The following is a 17,391-nucleotide window of genomic DNA, read 5'->3' on the forward strand; positions in this document are numbered from 1 at the left end:
CAGCAAAATAAAACCAAGAGACCAGAGAGTAGATAATGGCCTCAGTCCCAGAGGGCTGGCTCTTTCTTCACTGGGGGCAGGCACGGCACCAAGCCCCAACTCGGTGTTAGCCTGCACATCACTTATACCAAGCCCATGTGTTGCTACTAGTATCATCTCTATTTAACAAAGGGAGGGCTGAAGCTTAGAGACACTGCCTGGCTTGCCTGAGTCTGCGCCACCTGCAAGTGGCAGAGCTGGGATACAAACCCAGGGCTTTCTGACACCAACCCCTGGGAGCTTAACCCTATGCTATGCAGCCTGCCGCTTCCTAGCAATCCTCTTCCCTCCCTCCAGCAGGACTTCTTTTCACCTTGGCCAGTTAGAACATGTTTCTGTCCTTTAAAAGCTCATCTGCTCTATGATAGGGAAACCTCATATTACTTTTCTGACTAAAATAAGGTTCGGGGGGATGGGTGGAGGTGGGGTGGGAAGTCTGTCCCCCAGGGGACATCTGGCGATATTGGGAGGCATTTGTGCTTGTCACAGCTTGAAGGAATCCTACTTGCGTCTAGTGGGGAAAGGCTACTGATGCTGCGCCACCGCCCATAATGCCCAGGATGGGCCCACAACCGAGATGGAGGGGCCCAAACGTCAACAGTGCTGAGTGAGAAACGCTGGTCTAGAAAATCTGCACCTTGGAGACCATGGTCCTGGTCACTCTCCCAATTCCCCTTCTTTCTCCTCTCTTGCCTACCCACGTCCCACGGTGGCCAGCACAGTCCCGGCCGGAGCTCAGAAACAGCTCCTCCACTACAGGGGCCGCTGCTTACTTCTGTGCTGCCCCTGCTTTCGGGCTCCTGTTTCACTTCACATTTTCAGGTCTAGTTAGTTAATGATGCAACCTGTGAAATTCTGGGTTCTCAACCAGGTGAACAGGACATCTATTCCAAGATGAAGAGAAAGTTCAGGTGTTTATTTTTCATTGTCTCAACCTTTTATTCAGACAGCCACTACAGGCCTTCCAGGTATAAAGCACTACGCTAGGCTCTTTGAGGACCAAAATAAAACCAATCCTGTGTTCCAAGAGCTGGTTGCTTTGTAGGAGTTAGAACCGGAGCACAAATAACCCTGCTTCAAGCAATCCAAGGGAGGTGCCCTAAAGTGGCCTAGACATTTGAAAGCGCTGCATGGCATTGGAGGAGGGAGAGTTTGTAGCTAGCAGTTTCCAGGAAAGGCATTTGAGCCAGGACGCTCAGGGCAAATAGGACCTGGAGGTGCAGAGAAGAGAACAGGAGCAGGATACACGGGTGGGGGGAGGCTGCAGAAGTCCAGCAGGACCTCGAGGACAGAAGAGCAGCAGGAGCAAGGGCGGGCAACCCAGCACGGGCTCCGGAAGGGACGGCACACAGGCCACCGCACTGCCCCCGGTCCAACCAGGCTGGGTATGGTTCGTGTGCAGATGGTGACATCTGGCCAGGGACAAGAAGGGCAGGATGTAAGAGAGGCCAACCCAGCACAACGGGGGGCCTATTTCAACCACCCTGTAGCTGTAGTGTGTAAGCTAATTAGACTCGGTGAAAAATGAATATTCAGGACCTCCCTGGTGGCGCAGTGGTTCAGAATCTGCCTGCCAATGCAGGGGACATGCTTCGAGCCCTGGTCCGGGAAGATCCCACATACCACAGAGCAACTAAGCCCGTGCTCCATGGCCACTGAGCCTGCGCTCTAGAGCCCACGAGCCACAACTACCTAAGCCTGCGCACCTAGAGCCCGTGCTCCACAACAAGAGAAGCCACCGCAATGAGAAGCCCACGCACTGCAAGGAAGAGTAGCCCTCGCTTGCTGCAACTAGAGAAAGCCCGCACGCAGCAATGAAGACCCAACGCAGCCCAAAATAAATAAATAGGGCTTCCCTGGTGGCGCAGTGGTTGAGAGTCTGCCTGCCGATGCAGGGGACATGGGTTCGTGCCCCGGTCCGGGAAGATCCCACATGCCGCGGAGCAGCTAGGCCCGTGAGCCATGGCCGCTGAGCCTGCGCGTCCGGAGCCTGTGCTCCGCAACGGGAGAGGCTGCAACAGTGAGAGGCCCATGTACCGCAATCAATCAATCAATCAATAAATAAATATTTGGTTAGCCAAAAAGTTCGTTCGTGTTTTTCTGTAAGCTGTTACAAACGAACTTTTTGGCCAACCCAATACTAAGAGAGTAGATCCTAAAAGTTCTCATCACAGGGGAAAAAAAATTTTTTTAATAACTATATGAGGTGATATATGTTAATAAAACCTCCTGTGGAGATCATCTTACAATATACGCATGTCAAGTCATCATGCTGCAGACCTTCAACTTACACACTGCAGTATGTCATTTATATCTCAGTAAGACTGAAAATAAAATGAGAACGAAGCCAATCCAAAACCATACAGATAAGAAGATAGGGCTTCCCTGGTGGCGCAGTGGTTGAGAGTCCACCTGCCGATGCAGGGGACACGGGTTCGTGCCCCCGTCCGGGCAGATCCCACATGCCGTGGAGAGGCTGGGCCCGTGAGCCATGGCCGCTGAGCCTGCGCGTCCGGAGCCTGTGCTCCGCAACGGGAGAGGCCACAACAGTGAGAGGCCCGCATACCGCAAAAAAAAAAAAAAAAAAAAAAAGAAGATAAGGCTGAGCTGGACAGCTGCAGAAATGGGATAGGAACTTTGGTGGGAGCTTCTTAAGGAGAATGGGGACACACCCCCGGGTCCATTGTTGAGGGCAAGCTTTCCACCTCCCCACCCGCTACCCCAGCACCTGGCAGAGCCTTCGCGCACAGTGGGCACTCAGAAAGTGCTTGCTAAGTTAACAAGTGAGGCTACGAGGTCAAAGTTAAAGCCATGAAAAAGCTAAACAGACTAATTTAAATTTTTACTTTATTTTCCTAAGACTAATTAACCTGTTGCTAGGGTTAAAAATATTTTCCCCACAACAGAATTTTATCTTCTCAACTGCTTAGTGCAAGGTGAAGTGTCCAGTTCAGGGGCTGCACGCTGGGCCTGTGAAGGCTGGTGACAATCTGAGGAGCCTAAGCCCATGAGACACAGCAAGGATGCTGAGCGCCCGGTAACAAATCTCACGCTTCGGCATACGTGCCAATGACTTGACGTAATACGGGAAACATGTACCCTGGTCCCACATACCATGACTATGAGGACATGGCCACATCGGAGGAGCTTAGGGGGCAGTGGAGAGGACTGCTTCTCCATTGAAGCACTCATGACAGACCCCCTTTCAAAGTCATGATCTTAGCATCTTGCTTCATGAATTAATACAATAATTGTTTTTAGCCTGACGTTAAGAGCTGTATGTGGGGAGGGAGGCTGGGAAGGAACCCCCTTATTTTTATTTTATATGTTTAATTTTTTTTAGATGAATGAATCTTTTTTTTAAAAAATATTTATTTATTTTTGGCTGCGTTGGGTCTTCATTGCTGCGTGCAGGCTTTCTCTAGTGGCTGCGAGCGGGGGCTGCTCTTCCTTGCGGTGTGCAGTCTTCTCATTGCTGTGGCTTCTCTTGTTGCGGAGCACGGGCTTCAGCAGTTGTGGCTCACGGGCTCTAGAGCGCAGGCTCAGAAGTTGTGGCACATGGGCTTAGTTGCTCTGCGGCATGTGGGATCTTCCCCGACCAGGGCTCGAACCCACGTCCTCTGCATTAGCAGGTGGATTCTTAACCACTGTGCTACCAGGGAAGTCCCAAGAACACCCTTTTTATATCCATAAGAAATTCTTCCAGGAAAAGGAGGAGGAGGATACAGCAAGTCGAGGCTGGGGAATGGGAGAAAGGTTTCATGACTGTGTTAACTGCTCTCTTTTCCTTGTCTTCTTAATAACTGACACCAAAGCATTCAAAAGTACTGATGTAGCAGGTACATCTGTCCCTACAGCTGGGTGCAAATGGCCCTAAACGAACATGCACATTGAACTTGGGCAGCCACAGACAAGGGATAGCTTTGCTGAGCACAGGCTGTGGTAAATGAAGGTAGGAAATGAGAAGGTTTGTTTAGGCCTATAAAATAATCCTTTTCACCAGAAAGCACCACAGATAAATAGACCTATCCAGTCCAATGTGCTTCAATAAGAAAGAAAGAAAGGAAGGAAGGGAGGGAGGGAGGGAGGGAGGGAGGAAGGGAGGAGGGAACGAAGGAGGGAGGGAAGGAAGGAAAGAGAGAAAGAGAGAGGGAGGGAGGGAGGGAGGGAGGCAGAAAGGAATAAGAGGCTTGCCCTTACTAGGACATTTGACAAATCTGACAAAAGGACAGAAAGGGAATTCTGGAAAATAATCACAGCAAGCCTGAAGCAGCTATAAACCTTGCAGCAAGCCTGAGGCAGCTATAAACCTTGCAGCAAGCCTGAAGCAGCTATAAACCTTGCAGCAAGCCTGAAGCATCTATAAACCTTGCAGCAAGCCTGAGGCAGCTATAAACCTTGCAGCAAGCCTGAGGCAGCTATAAACCTTGCAGCAAGCCTGAAGCAGCTATAAACCTTGCAGCAAGCCTGAAGCAGCTATAAACCTTGCAGCAAGCCTGAAGCAGCTATAAACCTTGCAGCAAGCCTGAAGCAGCTATAAACCTTGCAGCAAGCCTGAAGCAGCTATAAACCTTGCAGCAAGCCTGAGGCAGCTATAAACCTTGCAGCAAGCCTGAGGCAGCTATAAACCTTGCAGCAAGCCTGAGGCAGCTATAAACCTTGCAGCAAGCCTGAGGCAGCTATAAACCTTGCAGCAAGCCTGAGGCAGCTATAAACCTTGCAGCAAGCCTGAGGCAGCTATAAACCTTGCAGCAAGCCTGAGGCAGCTATAAACCTGACGGTGCTTTTAAACCTCCAAGAGTACCCTGCTGCCAGCTTTGCAAAAGCAGGCTGAGGCTCCACATGAAGGAATCATTCAGACGCGTACTACAAACACAGCTGAACTGAGATGTGCATGCATGGTGGGGATGTGACGGTGATGAACTGCACGTACCTGGTACCCAGGAATGGACCTTACCGCCTCCACGACAGCCAGAGACATCAGATGCTGGACAAACGGAATCCTCTGTCCCAGCTGGGATCTCAGCGGGATGGAGACGAGCAGGGTAGAAAGAGCGCACCCCACGGGGCTCAGCCAAGCATTCCTTCCCCGCCCTGGAACACAAGCGCCATCAGGAAACCGGCCATTCTGCACCATGAACAGACTCAGATGCACATAACGCCAGAAAAACTGCCGAGGCCTCAGGGCCACACACTAAAGGCCTGTCCCACCTGAATGACTGATGAACATGCTTGGTTATTCCGGGGTTAACTCAACACAGAGAAGCTTCTTAAAATCCGAAGCTCTGTTGCTGAACAAGTTTCCAATAATTAGCATAATGTCCTCCCTCTGTGAGCATATCATTTATACTTTGATGATAAAGTCTTACACAGTGTCTGAACATCACTCTCAGTTTAATTCTCACCATACGGCAATGCGCAGGTGAAAACAGAGACAGTGGGGAAACCGGACCGAATCTATACTGGTCCAGGAGAGGTCCTGGAAGCCATTTGCTAGAAGTGATCCCTACTGCGATGGTCCCATAACGCTGTGAATACATTAAAAACCACAGAATAGTACACTTTAAAGTAGGGGACTGTATGGTATGTGAATTATATCTTGCTGTTTTTTTTTTTTAAAGGAAGCTGAATTTGAAAAATGATCCCTGATATTAACTCTCTGAGTTATTTTTCTTAAAAACTACAAGTCAAGAAAATAACATAATCAAAACGAGAGGTATAATCAAACTTCTTCCATGTCTTTTTTTAAACCACCTTATTGAGCACCACAGCCTTGAATAAAATAAATTTTTTTCCTCTCTTTGAGTTATGTTCAAAAGACATGCTCAAGAGAAAGAAGTGAAAACAGTGGATTTCTTATTTCATTGCTTCTTCTGAGAAAGACATAAGAGCCTCTGAGAGTTAAAAGGACGTTTGGGTCGGCCTGCTGCCAGCTGGGGGTGGGGAGAGACAGGGGCCAATCGCTCCCCGTATGACCACTGAGCACGAATCTGCTTGCGGCTGGACCCCAGATGGATTCTGGGAGGATGTGGGCTCTTGCCTCCGAGAGTCAGCAGGTGTTGGAAGCTCTGGGCAGCCCTTGGCTTCTTTGTGGTCATTCTGTGAATATGCATTGATCGTTGATCGAGTGTCCACTCCACGCAAATTCCAGTGCCAGCTGGCAGACGAAAGACCCCTCCATGTGACCCTTGGTATAGACACAGAAGGCACCTCACAGAGAACCTTCAGGAAAATAAACGTCTCTATAACATAGTAATTATTCACACACTGCAATGCCTAGAATGTGTCAGAAAGAAGAATTTACAAGACGTAGGTAAATGAACATTAAAACCATCAGAAGCGGACGTCAATTAATTAAACATCTCGGTTTAAGAGAATGCTTTAATTCTTCTAAGGTTCAATCTTCTAATTGATTTTCCTCCCTCTTCTCCATTTTAGGGGTGTGTGAAAACAACTTCTGACTCGAGTCATGTCGATGATCAGCACATGCAATCAACTGGCTCTCTGGCCAGGAGAGTCACAGATTTTAGAAAACAAAAACCACAGAAACAGTAACAAAAGATGACTGACCTTTGCCCTGCGTTTGGTGGACTGCGATGGCGATTAAACCCATTTCCTGTGGCATCTCAAACATCAACCTGCAAATGGTGGGAAAGACCAGTCAGCCAGAACAGTGACACGACATGAGAACCGAGAGCTGAAAGTGGGGGACACTGTTTGCACTCATTTGTGAATGTGTTAGTAAGGAAGAGCCATCTTACGGGTTTCAAGGGATACTGACCCCATTCCCAGCCTCTGTAGTGAGAATGATGGAAAAGGGACAAAGAAAACGCCATTTAATATAAAAAAAGATGGTTGGGGGGGGGGCAGTGTGTGTGCACGTGTACCTGCCCAAGCTGTCATTAGGTTTATTCAAGACATTGTTAGATTACATTTCCTTGGAATATCCTATCAAATTCTTTCTTCCCCTGCTGATGTGGTGTCCCTTCTTCGAATGACAACTAGCAATTCCTGACATTTGTTTCTACTTACAGTGCGTTTCTGTCTGAACACTAGAACATAATCATAACAGAAGTTTCTGATTATTCAGAAAACTAATATGGTGGCAATAAAGCTGTTTAAAATACACACTATCCCCTGAGAACTAATTATGTTTTAACTATAGTAAATAAATCTACACCTTCTGAGAACTCAGGAGAACCTTGGATCCTTTTAGGCTTGAGTTCTGCTTTTAAAATGGTTTTATTTAAAAGAATACAAACTTCCCTTTGGGGGATAGTTAGAAAAGCGCACTATATCTCCACCAAAGGAGTTGACATTAACTTTTTTTTCTTTTCTCTTTTTTCCCCAGAAAAGGAAAGCGGAAACAATCCCTCACTCTGAGAATTTCCTCCCAGTTCCATTCTACACATTTAACTCCACGTTAGGAAGGTTTTCCTGTGCCTTCCCAGGAGTTGCTGACCAGGTACTGAGCAGGCATAGTTCACCGTCGGGTTTATCAGACAAAGCGAAACATCAGGTTTGTCCACGGTCAGTGCCGCTGCAGAGGCCTCTTTGAAATACTTTTCTGGGGGAGGGAAGTGGCAAGGGCAGGAATGACAGCGAGGTGGTATTTTGCACAAACAAAGTTTCCACGAACGATTCCAGGGTTTCCACAGCACCCCCGTGCTGAGGAGAGGGACCACGCTCTGATAGCCCTTCATCCTCTCCTCCCGGCTCAGGGAATGGGGTGGAACTTTACACATGGTAAGAGACAGAAAATACTTAAAGGCCAAAACAACCAGGGGGTCTCTGCGCACGCACGCGGGCTGGCAGAGCCTCGCAGGGCGCAGGCAGGCCCGGTGGGGAGGAGCCAGAAGCCCCCTTGACTTGCTAAGAGCCTGGCGGCATCAGGCAGGGGCTGGGCTGGTCTGACAGCCACGGGGCATTCCCAGCGAGCAGCCAGCCCCCCTGTCTGGGTGCCAAGCCCACTTCCATCTCACATGAAATACAGCTCCAGAAGTATTTCTCTTGGACACCATGAATAACCCATTGAGATCGACTCTGCCTATACACTGTTGGGCTCCAAGAATAAAGCGTCCTTTTCTTGCGTTGGAGCGGCAGAAAACCCTAAGAAGGAATCTTTATCTGCGCAGGGAGGTAACGTTGTCTCCCAGGAGCCTCTTGCTTCCCAGAGAGACCCAGCAGCCCTTCACCTGGGCTCCTACGGCACGAGCTCTGCGGCGAGGACGCCTAACACATTTTTCTGTGGGAAGGGGCGCGGGGGATGATTCTGCACGTGTGAGCAGACTGTGAAGGCTCTCTCCATGGCAGAAATCTAGGATGTTCTGTAAATGAACATGTAGACAGTAGAAGGTCATGTCTCTAGGAAGCGGTGGTGATGGTGGAATTAGGCGAGGGGAGGCGGGGAGGTTCAGAAACCAAGCACAGCCTTTTCTAGAACAAAGAGAAATGATGAAGGGAACATATGCACTAAACTGCTGGAGCGCTGGCAGCAGTTAACAGGGCAATTGATGAGAAGACTGAGCTTGTGCTGCTGAAGGCCAAGAGGAAATTCTGCGAGGAGGGAGACAATGGGGGGGCGGGGGACTGGGGGTGGTGTAATGCTTAGTTTGAGGCCAGTGGAGGCCGCCAGATTTATTTGTGCTATCTAAGATAACTCTGGGGGCCAAACCACACGGCTCACGGTCAACAAAGAAGTATTTATGAACGTTTGCAAAATCTCAATTTTGCATCTCTGAAGATGAAGTCTCTAGGTTACTTCAGCAGAAAGGAGACACCATAAATGCATTTCCATCCCGAGTTGATGTCATTCTCACAAAAGGAAATAGAAAAAGGAGGGGAAAAAAAGAATAAAAAAAAAGAGGAGGGGGTTACATAATGACTACCTCCCTGTCTCTGCTTTTTTTCCTTGTTGGCAAAGGCTGCTTAATAAATGGTTTCTGTGAGTGGCAGCAGAGGGCATGCACTGTATACCAACAGGGCACGCGAGGAAAGTACTCTGTTTTTGTACACTTCCCTTTGGTCTGAAACATCCAGAGCTCCCAAGGCTCACTTGGCAAACAGGACAGCGTCCTGACCACTTTGTTACTAAGGACATCACAGCTCCTACTGGGTTCCCTGCCAACCGGAACGTCCTGAACTTCACGTTGTTGTTGGAATTAAGTTTCAATAATTAAAACTAACCAAGGGACTTCCCTGGAGGTGCAGTGGTTAAGAATCTGCCTGCCAATGCAGGGCACACAGGTTCGAGTCCTGGTCTGGGTAGATCCCACATGCCGTGGAGCAACTAAGCCTGTGCGCCACAACCACTGAGCCTGCGCTCCAGAGCCCGCGAGCCACAACTACTGAGCCCACGTGCCACAACTACTGAAGCCCATGCGCCTAGAGCCCGTGCTCCGCAACAAGAGAAGCCACCACAATAAGAAGCCCGTGCACTGTAAGGAAGAGTAGCCCCTGCTCGCTGCAACTAGAGAAAGCCCGCGCACAGCAAGAAAGACTCAATGCAGCCCAAAAATAAATAAATAAATAAATAAACTTATTTTTTAAAAAAAACTAACCAAGAAGACAGGCCACTATGAGTTAGTGAAAATTCTGAATGAACAAAAGTTTAAATCCAGACCCAGTCAATCCACTTTGAGGATTCAAACCTAAGGAAATAGCCCACATGCACCACTGTGTTATAAAAGTAAAAAACTGGAAATTACATAAGAGTTCAGTAGGGAAATGGTTACGTAAATTACATGAGGTCAGTGGAATAATTTGTAACCATTAAAAATGATAGTTATGAAGACTACGTAGCAACACGGAAGAAATGCTTTCAATAGAATGTTCAATGTAAAAAGGAGGATACGAAAACTACATATACTTTTATTCCAAATGTGTAAAATTCACAGAAAAAGGGAGGAAGGAGATTTGACAAAACAATAACTGTGGCTACATTAGGATGATTTTTTTCTTTATTTTTTTAAACTTTCTTTAAGATGACTGCTTACCTTTAATTTTAAAATACTTTTGAAAAATTTGGGGGAAAGAAGCATGGTTTTTATGTTTAAATATAATATTTGTAAACATTTCAATGAATAGGACTGAAAGATCTGCTTTAAAAATAAGATAATAACAGTCACCTTCAGCACACATTTTATTATAACCAATGAGCAAGACCTTATTTGACAAGTAATTAATGAGCAGAAACTCTTAAAGCCAGTCTGTTCATATGCAATGGGAGCCTTAAACGTTTTACACCTTCTGACTCAGTGACTATACTCCTAAGATTGAATTCTAAGGAGTATTCAGACAGGGAAACAAAATAATTCAGGGACACAACTATTCATCACAGCATTACACAGTGAAAAAAATCATAAATAGTACAAACTGTCCAAGACAGAGGAAAGAAAAAAAAATCATAGTATCCCCACATGAAAAAACATCATATAGCCATCAGTGATACAGGCAAATGTCCATTGAACACCACTAGATGACTTAGAGAGGGTAGAAAATCCTATATACAGCATGATTCCAATGATGCTTTAAAATTGTTAGGAAATATACCAAAATATTAGCTGTGGTTACTTTAAGGAGTGTAATTATTGGAAAAATACAGCAAACTACAAAGCAGAAAAGTCATCCAAAGAAGTCCTTCTTCTCCTTAGACATGGATGTTCTTCTATACTTTTTCCCCTTAAAAAATACTACACACACACACGATATATTTTACAAAAAAAGTTCCTGATGACTGGAAAAATTGCTTATTTTGGAACTCTTAAAATAATGTAGATATTTAGTTATGGACACATTTTTATTACGTTGATAATAAAAAAGGCTTAAAAATAGCATCATGGTATGATCCCATCTATGTAAACTATGTATTCCTACGTGCATATATAGAAGAACACAGGACACCTATTAACAGCGGTTATCTCCAGAAAGTGGAAGCAGAATTATATGATGATTTAAATTTCTTCATTATGCTATTCTAAGGAATCTCTGGGTGGTAAGATTTCAAGTGTTTATTTTCTTTATACTTTTCTGAATTTTCCACTATTTCTATATTTGGAGTGCATTCATTTTAAAATCAGGAAAAACGCTATTAAAGAAAAGATTTATTAAAATCCAACTTTTCTTTAACCTACAGCTCACTGGCTGGTGAACAACCTCCTCCTTTCTGAGAGATCGCAGATCTGCGACGCAAGAGCAGCCCACTGTCCGAGCTTCACCAGGCTCACTGTACGAATCCTCCTGTAATGCACGAATGGCGATGCCTGTCCCTCACACTCATTCCCTGGTGGAGCATGTGGCTTGTGTGAGGTGGCAGGCTGAGTCCAGTTACCGTCCATGCACAGGCTCCCTCAGAGCTGGGGAGATGGCATGCAGAAGGCTGCCAGCATCCTTGGGGGTCTCCACCCTGGGAGCCCTGAGCAGCTTCATCAACTCACGCTGGTGCCTGTGCTGTGCCCTGTCTTCTCCCCCCAGTCTTCTCAGTTGAGACTCTCCCTCTCCCAAGCCTTCAGAAAGACATTCTCAGAGAAGCCCCCACCCCTCCATGTTTTCTATGTGAAAAAAAGACCCAATACGGGGGGTAGGGATGAGGTGGAAGGAGAACAGGACCCAGGCAGTCACACACTGATGGCTAACAACTTATTTCTGATTTTGAAACCCTTTACTGGAAGATGAACTCTCACTATTCATAACTGTATTTACTTCTGTGTAGTTCAAAGGAAACTGTGTTAAACTTCATTTCAAAAACGATTTCTTTCAAATGTATTAGATTGTGAACACCAACTATTATATGTGGGCATCAGTTTTTAAAAAGTTAACAAGCTAAAATATAAAGATATTTTATTTTTTAAAGAGTCTTACTCTAACAGTACAATCAATTTTTTAAACAGTTGCCTTCTATTCAAGAATGCACAGGATTGTTTTTTGAAAGTAAATGAGTAGTGTTTTCTGCTCCCAAGAACACGCAGACTGGAGCAAGGAGGGTGGGAGGGCTCCGCCATGCATGGGGCTGTGGTCTAGGGTGGAAGGTGCTGGACCCCGACCAGTGACTTCTGAACGGAGAGCTAGCCATGTGGGGGGGCAAAGCTGAGATTGCTCCTGGCAGGAAAGGAAAGGTTCCAGAGGAACTTGAGAAACATTGCGGTGGAGATGACTCAGACAGGAAATGGGACAGATCTGAATTCAAACCCCGTTGTTGATATGAGCTAACACTGAGTAAGGGGCATGTCTCTCCCCCTCTTCAGTCACCTAGGAAATGGTTTCGCTCTCCGAAAGACTGAGCGTGAAGGAATACACAAGATGCTTTGACACAGGGTAGGGGCTTAAATGTACCACTTGCTCTTTGTTGTGTAGATCCCAGGAGGCCTTCAATTTCCTCTTCTTGGAGATAAAGAGGATGGTCAGAGAGAAGATGGGGAGAACAGTGGTGGAAAGTGTATGTTTCGGGACCCTTCACAAATTCTAGAGGAAATGCCTCTTCTCTGTACCTCTCGCCCGCCTCCCCCATCTCTCTTACCTACACACACACTAACGTGATCGGAACCTGGACTAAAAAGCTCTTAGATGAACACAACTGGGTTGCAGAATCCTCACTTCCAGTTCTAGGGTCTCTGAACCCACTCAGCAAAGCTATAAAGCGATGGTTGAACTAGCTATCTGGCTTTTTAAAAATAACACATTATTTAGGTTGTTGCTTACAAATACCTTTGGTCACTTATACACAGCAGCACAACAGTTTCACTAAATATATTCTTCCATTATCTTCTGGATTGGACACTTAGAACTACAGTGACCTGTCATCAATCCACCTTTTTGGAATGCTGTCAGATCAGTAAGCTTTAGATCACATTCCTTTGTGTTTTCTGTATAAGAGGATGTGCATTTCAGTCAGAGGCAAAGTGGGAATTTGGACTGCTCGAGAGTAGAACCATCACCCCCTTCCCCTGGGTGTTCCCCAGAAGCAGAGGCCCCACCCGTATTTCTGCTGAAGGATGTCTGTGGGTCAGATGCTCTGTTAGATTTCCATATCTCCTAGCATACCAATCATTCATAGATTTTCATCTAATCTTCCCCATTTCCAACATCATACAGAACAGCATCTACACCACTGCTAAATCATTTAACTGCTCACAGGGAGGGAGTCCTGTGGGTTCAGCTTCCAGAATGAGGCACCTTGCTAGTACATCAAGCATTTGTTGATGTTGGTCTGTATTATTCAAGATGAACACAAACCATTGTTTCTTACCCCTGACGCTGCACCATAAGTACTGGATGTCTGAGCGTCTCCTCCTACCTTAGGCCAGTGCTGTTGGCAGGACTCACAGCTAAACTTGTGTAGACTGAACTATGGCACCCACAGCTACCTCCGAGGCCAAGCCTGCAAGACAGTCCTGACCCTAGATCCTCGGCATAGTTAAACTTGCCACCAAAAATGGGAACTCAGGTCATGTCTAACCCCTCCACCAGGAGTCCCCAGATCACAGGATCTTCTCAACCCACTTCTCAGAGTCCATCATCTTCAACGGGGTGTGGAGGGGCTCCATCATGGAGCCATCACCATGGCTCATTTACCCCAACAGAGGGCCTTCTGTTTTGAAATGCAGCTGCCACTTCAGAAGACGGACACTGGCTCATCTTGACCATGTCTGTCTCCAAGCAGACATCTGGGAATCATTTTCCTGAAGGCACTGTAGATGTTTCAACTCGGTCACCTGGAATCAATGCCGATTTTCTGCACTTTACATGCATTATCTCATCTAAGCTTTACAAGTCAGATGAGGACACAGGCTTGGAAAGGCAAAACCACTTCTATAAATAGGCCACTGAGTCAGCAAATCAGGAATTCAAGTCAAGGTCTGGTTGGGTCTAAGACCGATGATATTTTGTTTTTCATTTTGTTTTTAACCTTTTACTTTGAAATAATATCAGACTTACAGAAAATTTGCAGGGATATAGTATAAAGAATTCCTACATGCCCTTCACCCAGCACCCAGATTCCCCAACTGTTAACTTTTTACCAAATGGGCTTCTCTGTATCTGTCTGCCTGTCCATAATTCTTTTTTCTGAACCATGTGACAGTAAGCTGCAGTCATAATGTCTCTTTATCCCTATATACTTCAGTGTGTCTTTCCTAAAACTTAAGGGTATTATTTTACATAATCAGAGTACAATTATCAAAATCAGGAACTTACCATTGATACAACACGGCTATCTAATCTGGGGGTCAGCAGACTTTTTCCGTAAAGGCCAGATAGTAAATATTTTAGTCTTTTGTGAGCCCTATGGTTTCTGTTGCAACTATTCAACCCTGCTGTCTGAGCAAAAAAGCAACTGTAGACAATATGTAAATAAATCAATCTGGCTGCGTTTCAACAAAACTTTATAGACACAGAAATTTGAATTTCATATAATGCTCATGTGTCACAATACAGAATTTATTTTAATTAACAGACTTTCTTCTTTGAGTGGCTTTAGGTTTATAGAAAAACTGAGCAGGGAATTCCCTGGCAGTCCAGTGGTTAGGACTCCATGCTTCCACTGCAGGGGGCCATGGTTCGAGTCCTGTCGGGGAACTAAGTTCGCGCATGCCGTGCAGCGTGGCCAAAACAAAGAAACAGCCCCCCCCAAAAAAAACAGAAAAGGGGGCTTCCCTGGTGGTGCAGTGGTTGGGAGTCTGCCTGCCGATGCGAGGGACACGGGTTCGTGCCCCGGTCCGGGAGGATCCCGCGTGCCGCGGAGCCGCTGAGCCTGCTCGTTCGGAGTCTGTGCTCCGCGATGGGAGAGGCCACGGCGGTGATAGGCCCGCGTACAGCAAAAAAAAAAAAAAAAAAAAAAAAAAAAAACCAGAAAAGGAAAACCCGAGCAGAATGTACAGCGTTCCCATATACTCCTTCAATGCCCACCCCATCCCAGTTTCCCTATAATTAACATCTTATATTAGTGTGGTACATTTGCTGTAACTGATATAATTGTATATTAATACATTGTTATTAACTAAAGTCCCTAGTTTAATAGTAGGATTCACTCTTTGTATTGTACAGTTTCACAGGTTTTTTGACAAATGTATAATGACATCTATCCACCACTACAGTACCATATAAAATAGTTTCACTGCCGTAAAAAATTCCCTGTGCTCCACCCATTCATCCTTCTTTTCCTCCCCTCACCCCTGGCAGCCACTGATCTTTTTACTGTCTCTATAGTTTTGCCTTTCCCAAGATGTCATAGACATTTTACTTTAAAAAAATTTTTTCCAACCACTTAAAAATGTAAAAACAAAATTCTGCATGCTTAGGTGGTACAAAAACTGGTAGCAGGCCACAGTTTGCCAGCGCATGATCTAATCTATGGAATTTGGTCAAGTTTCATCCATTGTCCCAACAAGGCCCTTCACAGTAACACACAATCTGCCTTCTGGTTGACGATCTAATCCAGGACCATGTGTTGCATTTAACTGCCATGTCTCCTTAGTCTCTTTAATCTGGTTCTGTTCTTCATTTTGTCTTTCATGACCTAGACATTTATTGAAGAGTGGAGGCAGTTATTTTATGAAATGTCCTTCAATTTATTTATGTATTTATTTATTGTTTAATATTTATGTATTTATTTATTTTGGCTGTGCCGGGTCTTAGTTGCGGCACGTGGGATCTTTTTTTTTAGTTGCAGCATGCGGACTTCTTAGCTGTGGCATGGGGGAATCTAGTTCCCCAACCAGGGATTGAACCCGCGCCCTCTGCATTGGGAGCATGGAGTCTTGGCCACTGGACCACCAGGGAAGTCCCTGTCCTTCAATTTAGATGATCTGAAATCTCATGATTAGACTCAAATTAGCATTTTGGCAGAAACACACATTAGTGAGAGTGTATCCTTCTCAGTGCATGGTATCAGGAAGCACACAGTGTTGCCTTGTCCCAGTATTGGTGAGTTAACTTTGAGCCACTTGGGTAGGGTGGTGTGTGCTAGCTTTTCCACTGTAAAGTTATTGTTTTTCCACTGTAGTTAATTAAGTACTTCTGGGGAGATAAAATATATATCATGTTCCTCATGAAATTTAATCTACTAGTGTTAGCATCTGTGGAGGATTTTACTTGAATCAATTATTTATTTGATGGTTGCCGAAGAGTGGTTTTTCTGATTCCATCATTTCTTCCATGTGTACTTGTTGGGATGCTACTATAAGGGAGAGCCCTTTCTTCTCCCCGCACTTACTTTTCTTTCTTCCTTTCTTTACAGCAGAATGGACTTGTGGAGCCTTGTTTATCCAAGAGAATATTTAATTTCCTATCATTATTTATTCTGATGCTCATATTATGCCAGATTTGGCAAGTAGAAGCTCCTTCAAGCTGGTGTCTGTCTCCTACTGACAAGTGCCTGTCATCTTTCAGCACTTCCTTACTTTTTTGGCCTAAGAAGAGGTTCCACAACCATCTTGAACTTTCTCAGAACCAGCCCCTGGAATTGGCCTTTTCTCCAAGGAGCTCTGGTTCCTTTTACTGGAGAATGGTATTTAAAAAACAAATCTGGGTGTTAGGAAAGAACAATAAAGTATGTGTGTTTCCTTCCTTCTTTCCACCTATCCATCCATCCATCCATCTTAAAAACCATGAATTCACTGAAAACTCCCAGTTCCAATCCAACAGCACTAGATCCACTTTATTCTCCCCCTTTTTATATTTGTAATTTCCTTCTCCAATAATGAGGTCTGGCTCTCATTATCTCAAACATATTGACTTATTTGCTCAATACTCTAACATGCAAAAAGTGGTTTCACAATTGCTGACCCATGCTACTGTGAAAAACAAACTTACTAACTAGGGTTCAATATTTATCTATAGTTTTTTTTTGTCTTTAGCCTAAGGCTATATAGTCAAATATTGTGTTTTAAAGTTTTTAGGGTTTGTTCTCTTTCTCTCTTACCTGAGTGTGGTTATGTTAGTCTTCTGAAATAAGGTGAGGTTTAACTGTACTTCCGTATTCCATTATAGGGTCGTGCTCCCCTCCCTCCTTGTTACTTTAATCTTTAACTTGGTTCCAAGAGTCAAAACTGTACAGAGGGACTGCCCAATGACAGAGCGGTTAAGAATCCGCCTGCCAGGACTTCCCTGGCAGTCCAGTGGTTAAGTCTTCGCCTTCCAATGCAGGCAGTGCAGGTTCAATCCCTGGTCGGGTAGCTAAGATCCCACATGCCTCACGGCCAAAAAATAAAACAGAAGCAATATTGTAACAAGTTCAATGAAGACTTTGAAAATCTTTAAAAGAAAAAGAATCCGCCTGCCAATGCAGGGGACACGGGTTCAATCCCTGGTCCGCAAAGATCCCACATGCCGTGGAACAACTAAGCCTGTGCACCACAA

The 17,391-nt window shown here is 45.3% G+C and overlaps 1 protein-coding gene across 2 annotated transcripts in view; it reads right to left on the reverse strand.

The window, feature by feature from the left end:
- HLCS (holocarboxylase synthetase) overlaps positions 1-17,391 on the reverse strand; it is a 198,192-nt gene that overhangs the window by 8,478 nt on the left and 172,323 nt on the right. For both annotated transcript variants that reach the window (XM_079923302.1, XM_079923301.1), the window contains exons 7-8: positions 6,610-6,677; positions 4,973-5,133 (exon numbers count right to left, since the gene is read on the reverse strand). In XM_079923302.1, coding sequence (XP_079779428.1) covers positions 4,973-5,133; positions 6,610-6,677 — 229 coding nt within the window. The remainder of the gene's footprint in view (positions 1-4,972; positions 5,134-6,609; positions 6,678-17,391) is intronic.

This window comes from Stenella coeruleoalba (genome assembly GCF_951394435.1).
Source record: "Stenella coeruleoalba genome assembly, chromosome: 5".
NCBI classification, from domain to species: Eukaryota; Metazoa; Chordata; class Mammalia; order Artiodactyla; family Delphinidae; genus Stenella; species Stenella coeruleoalba.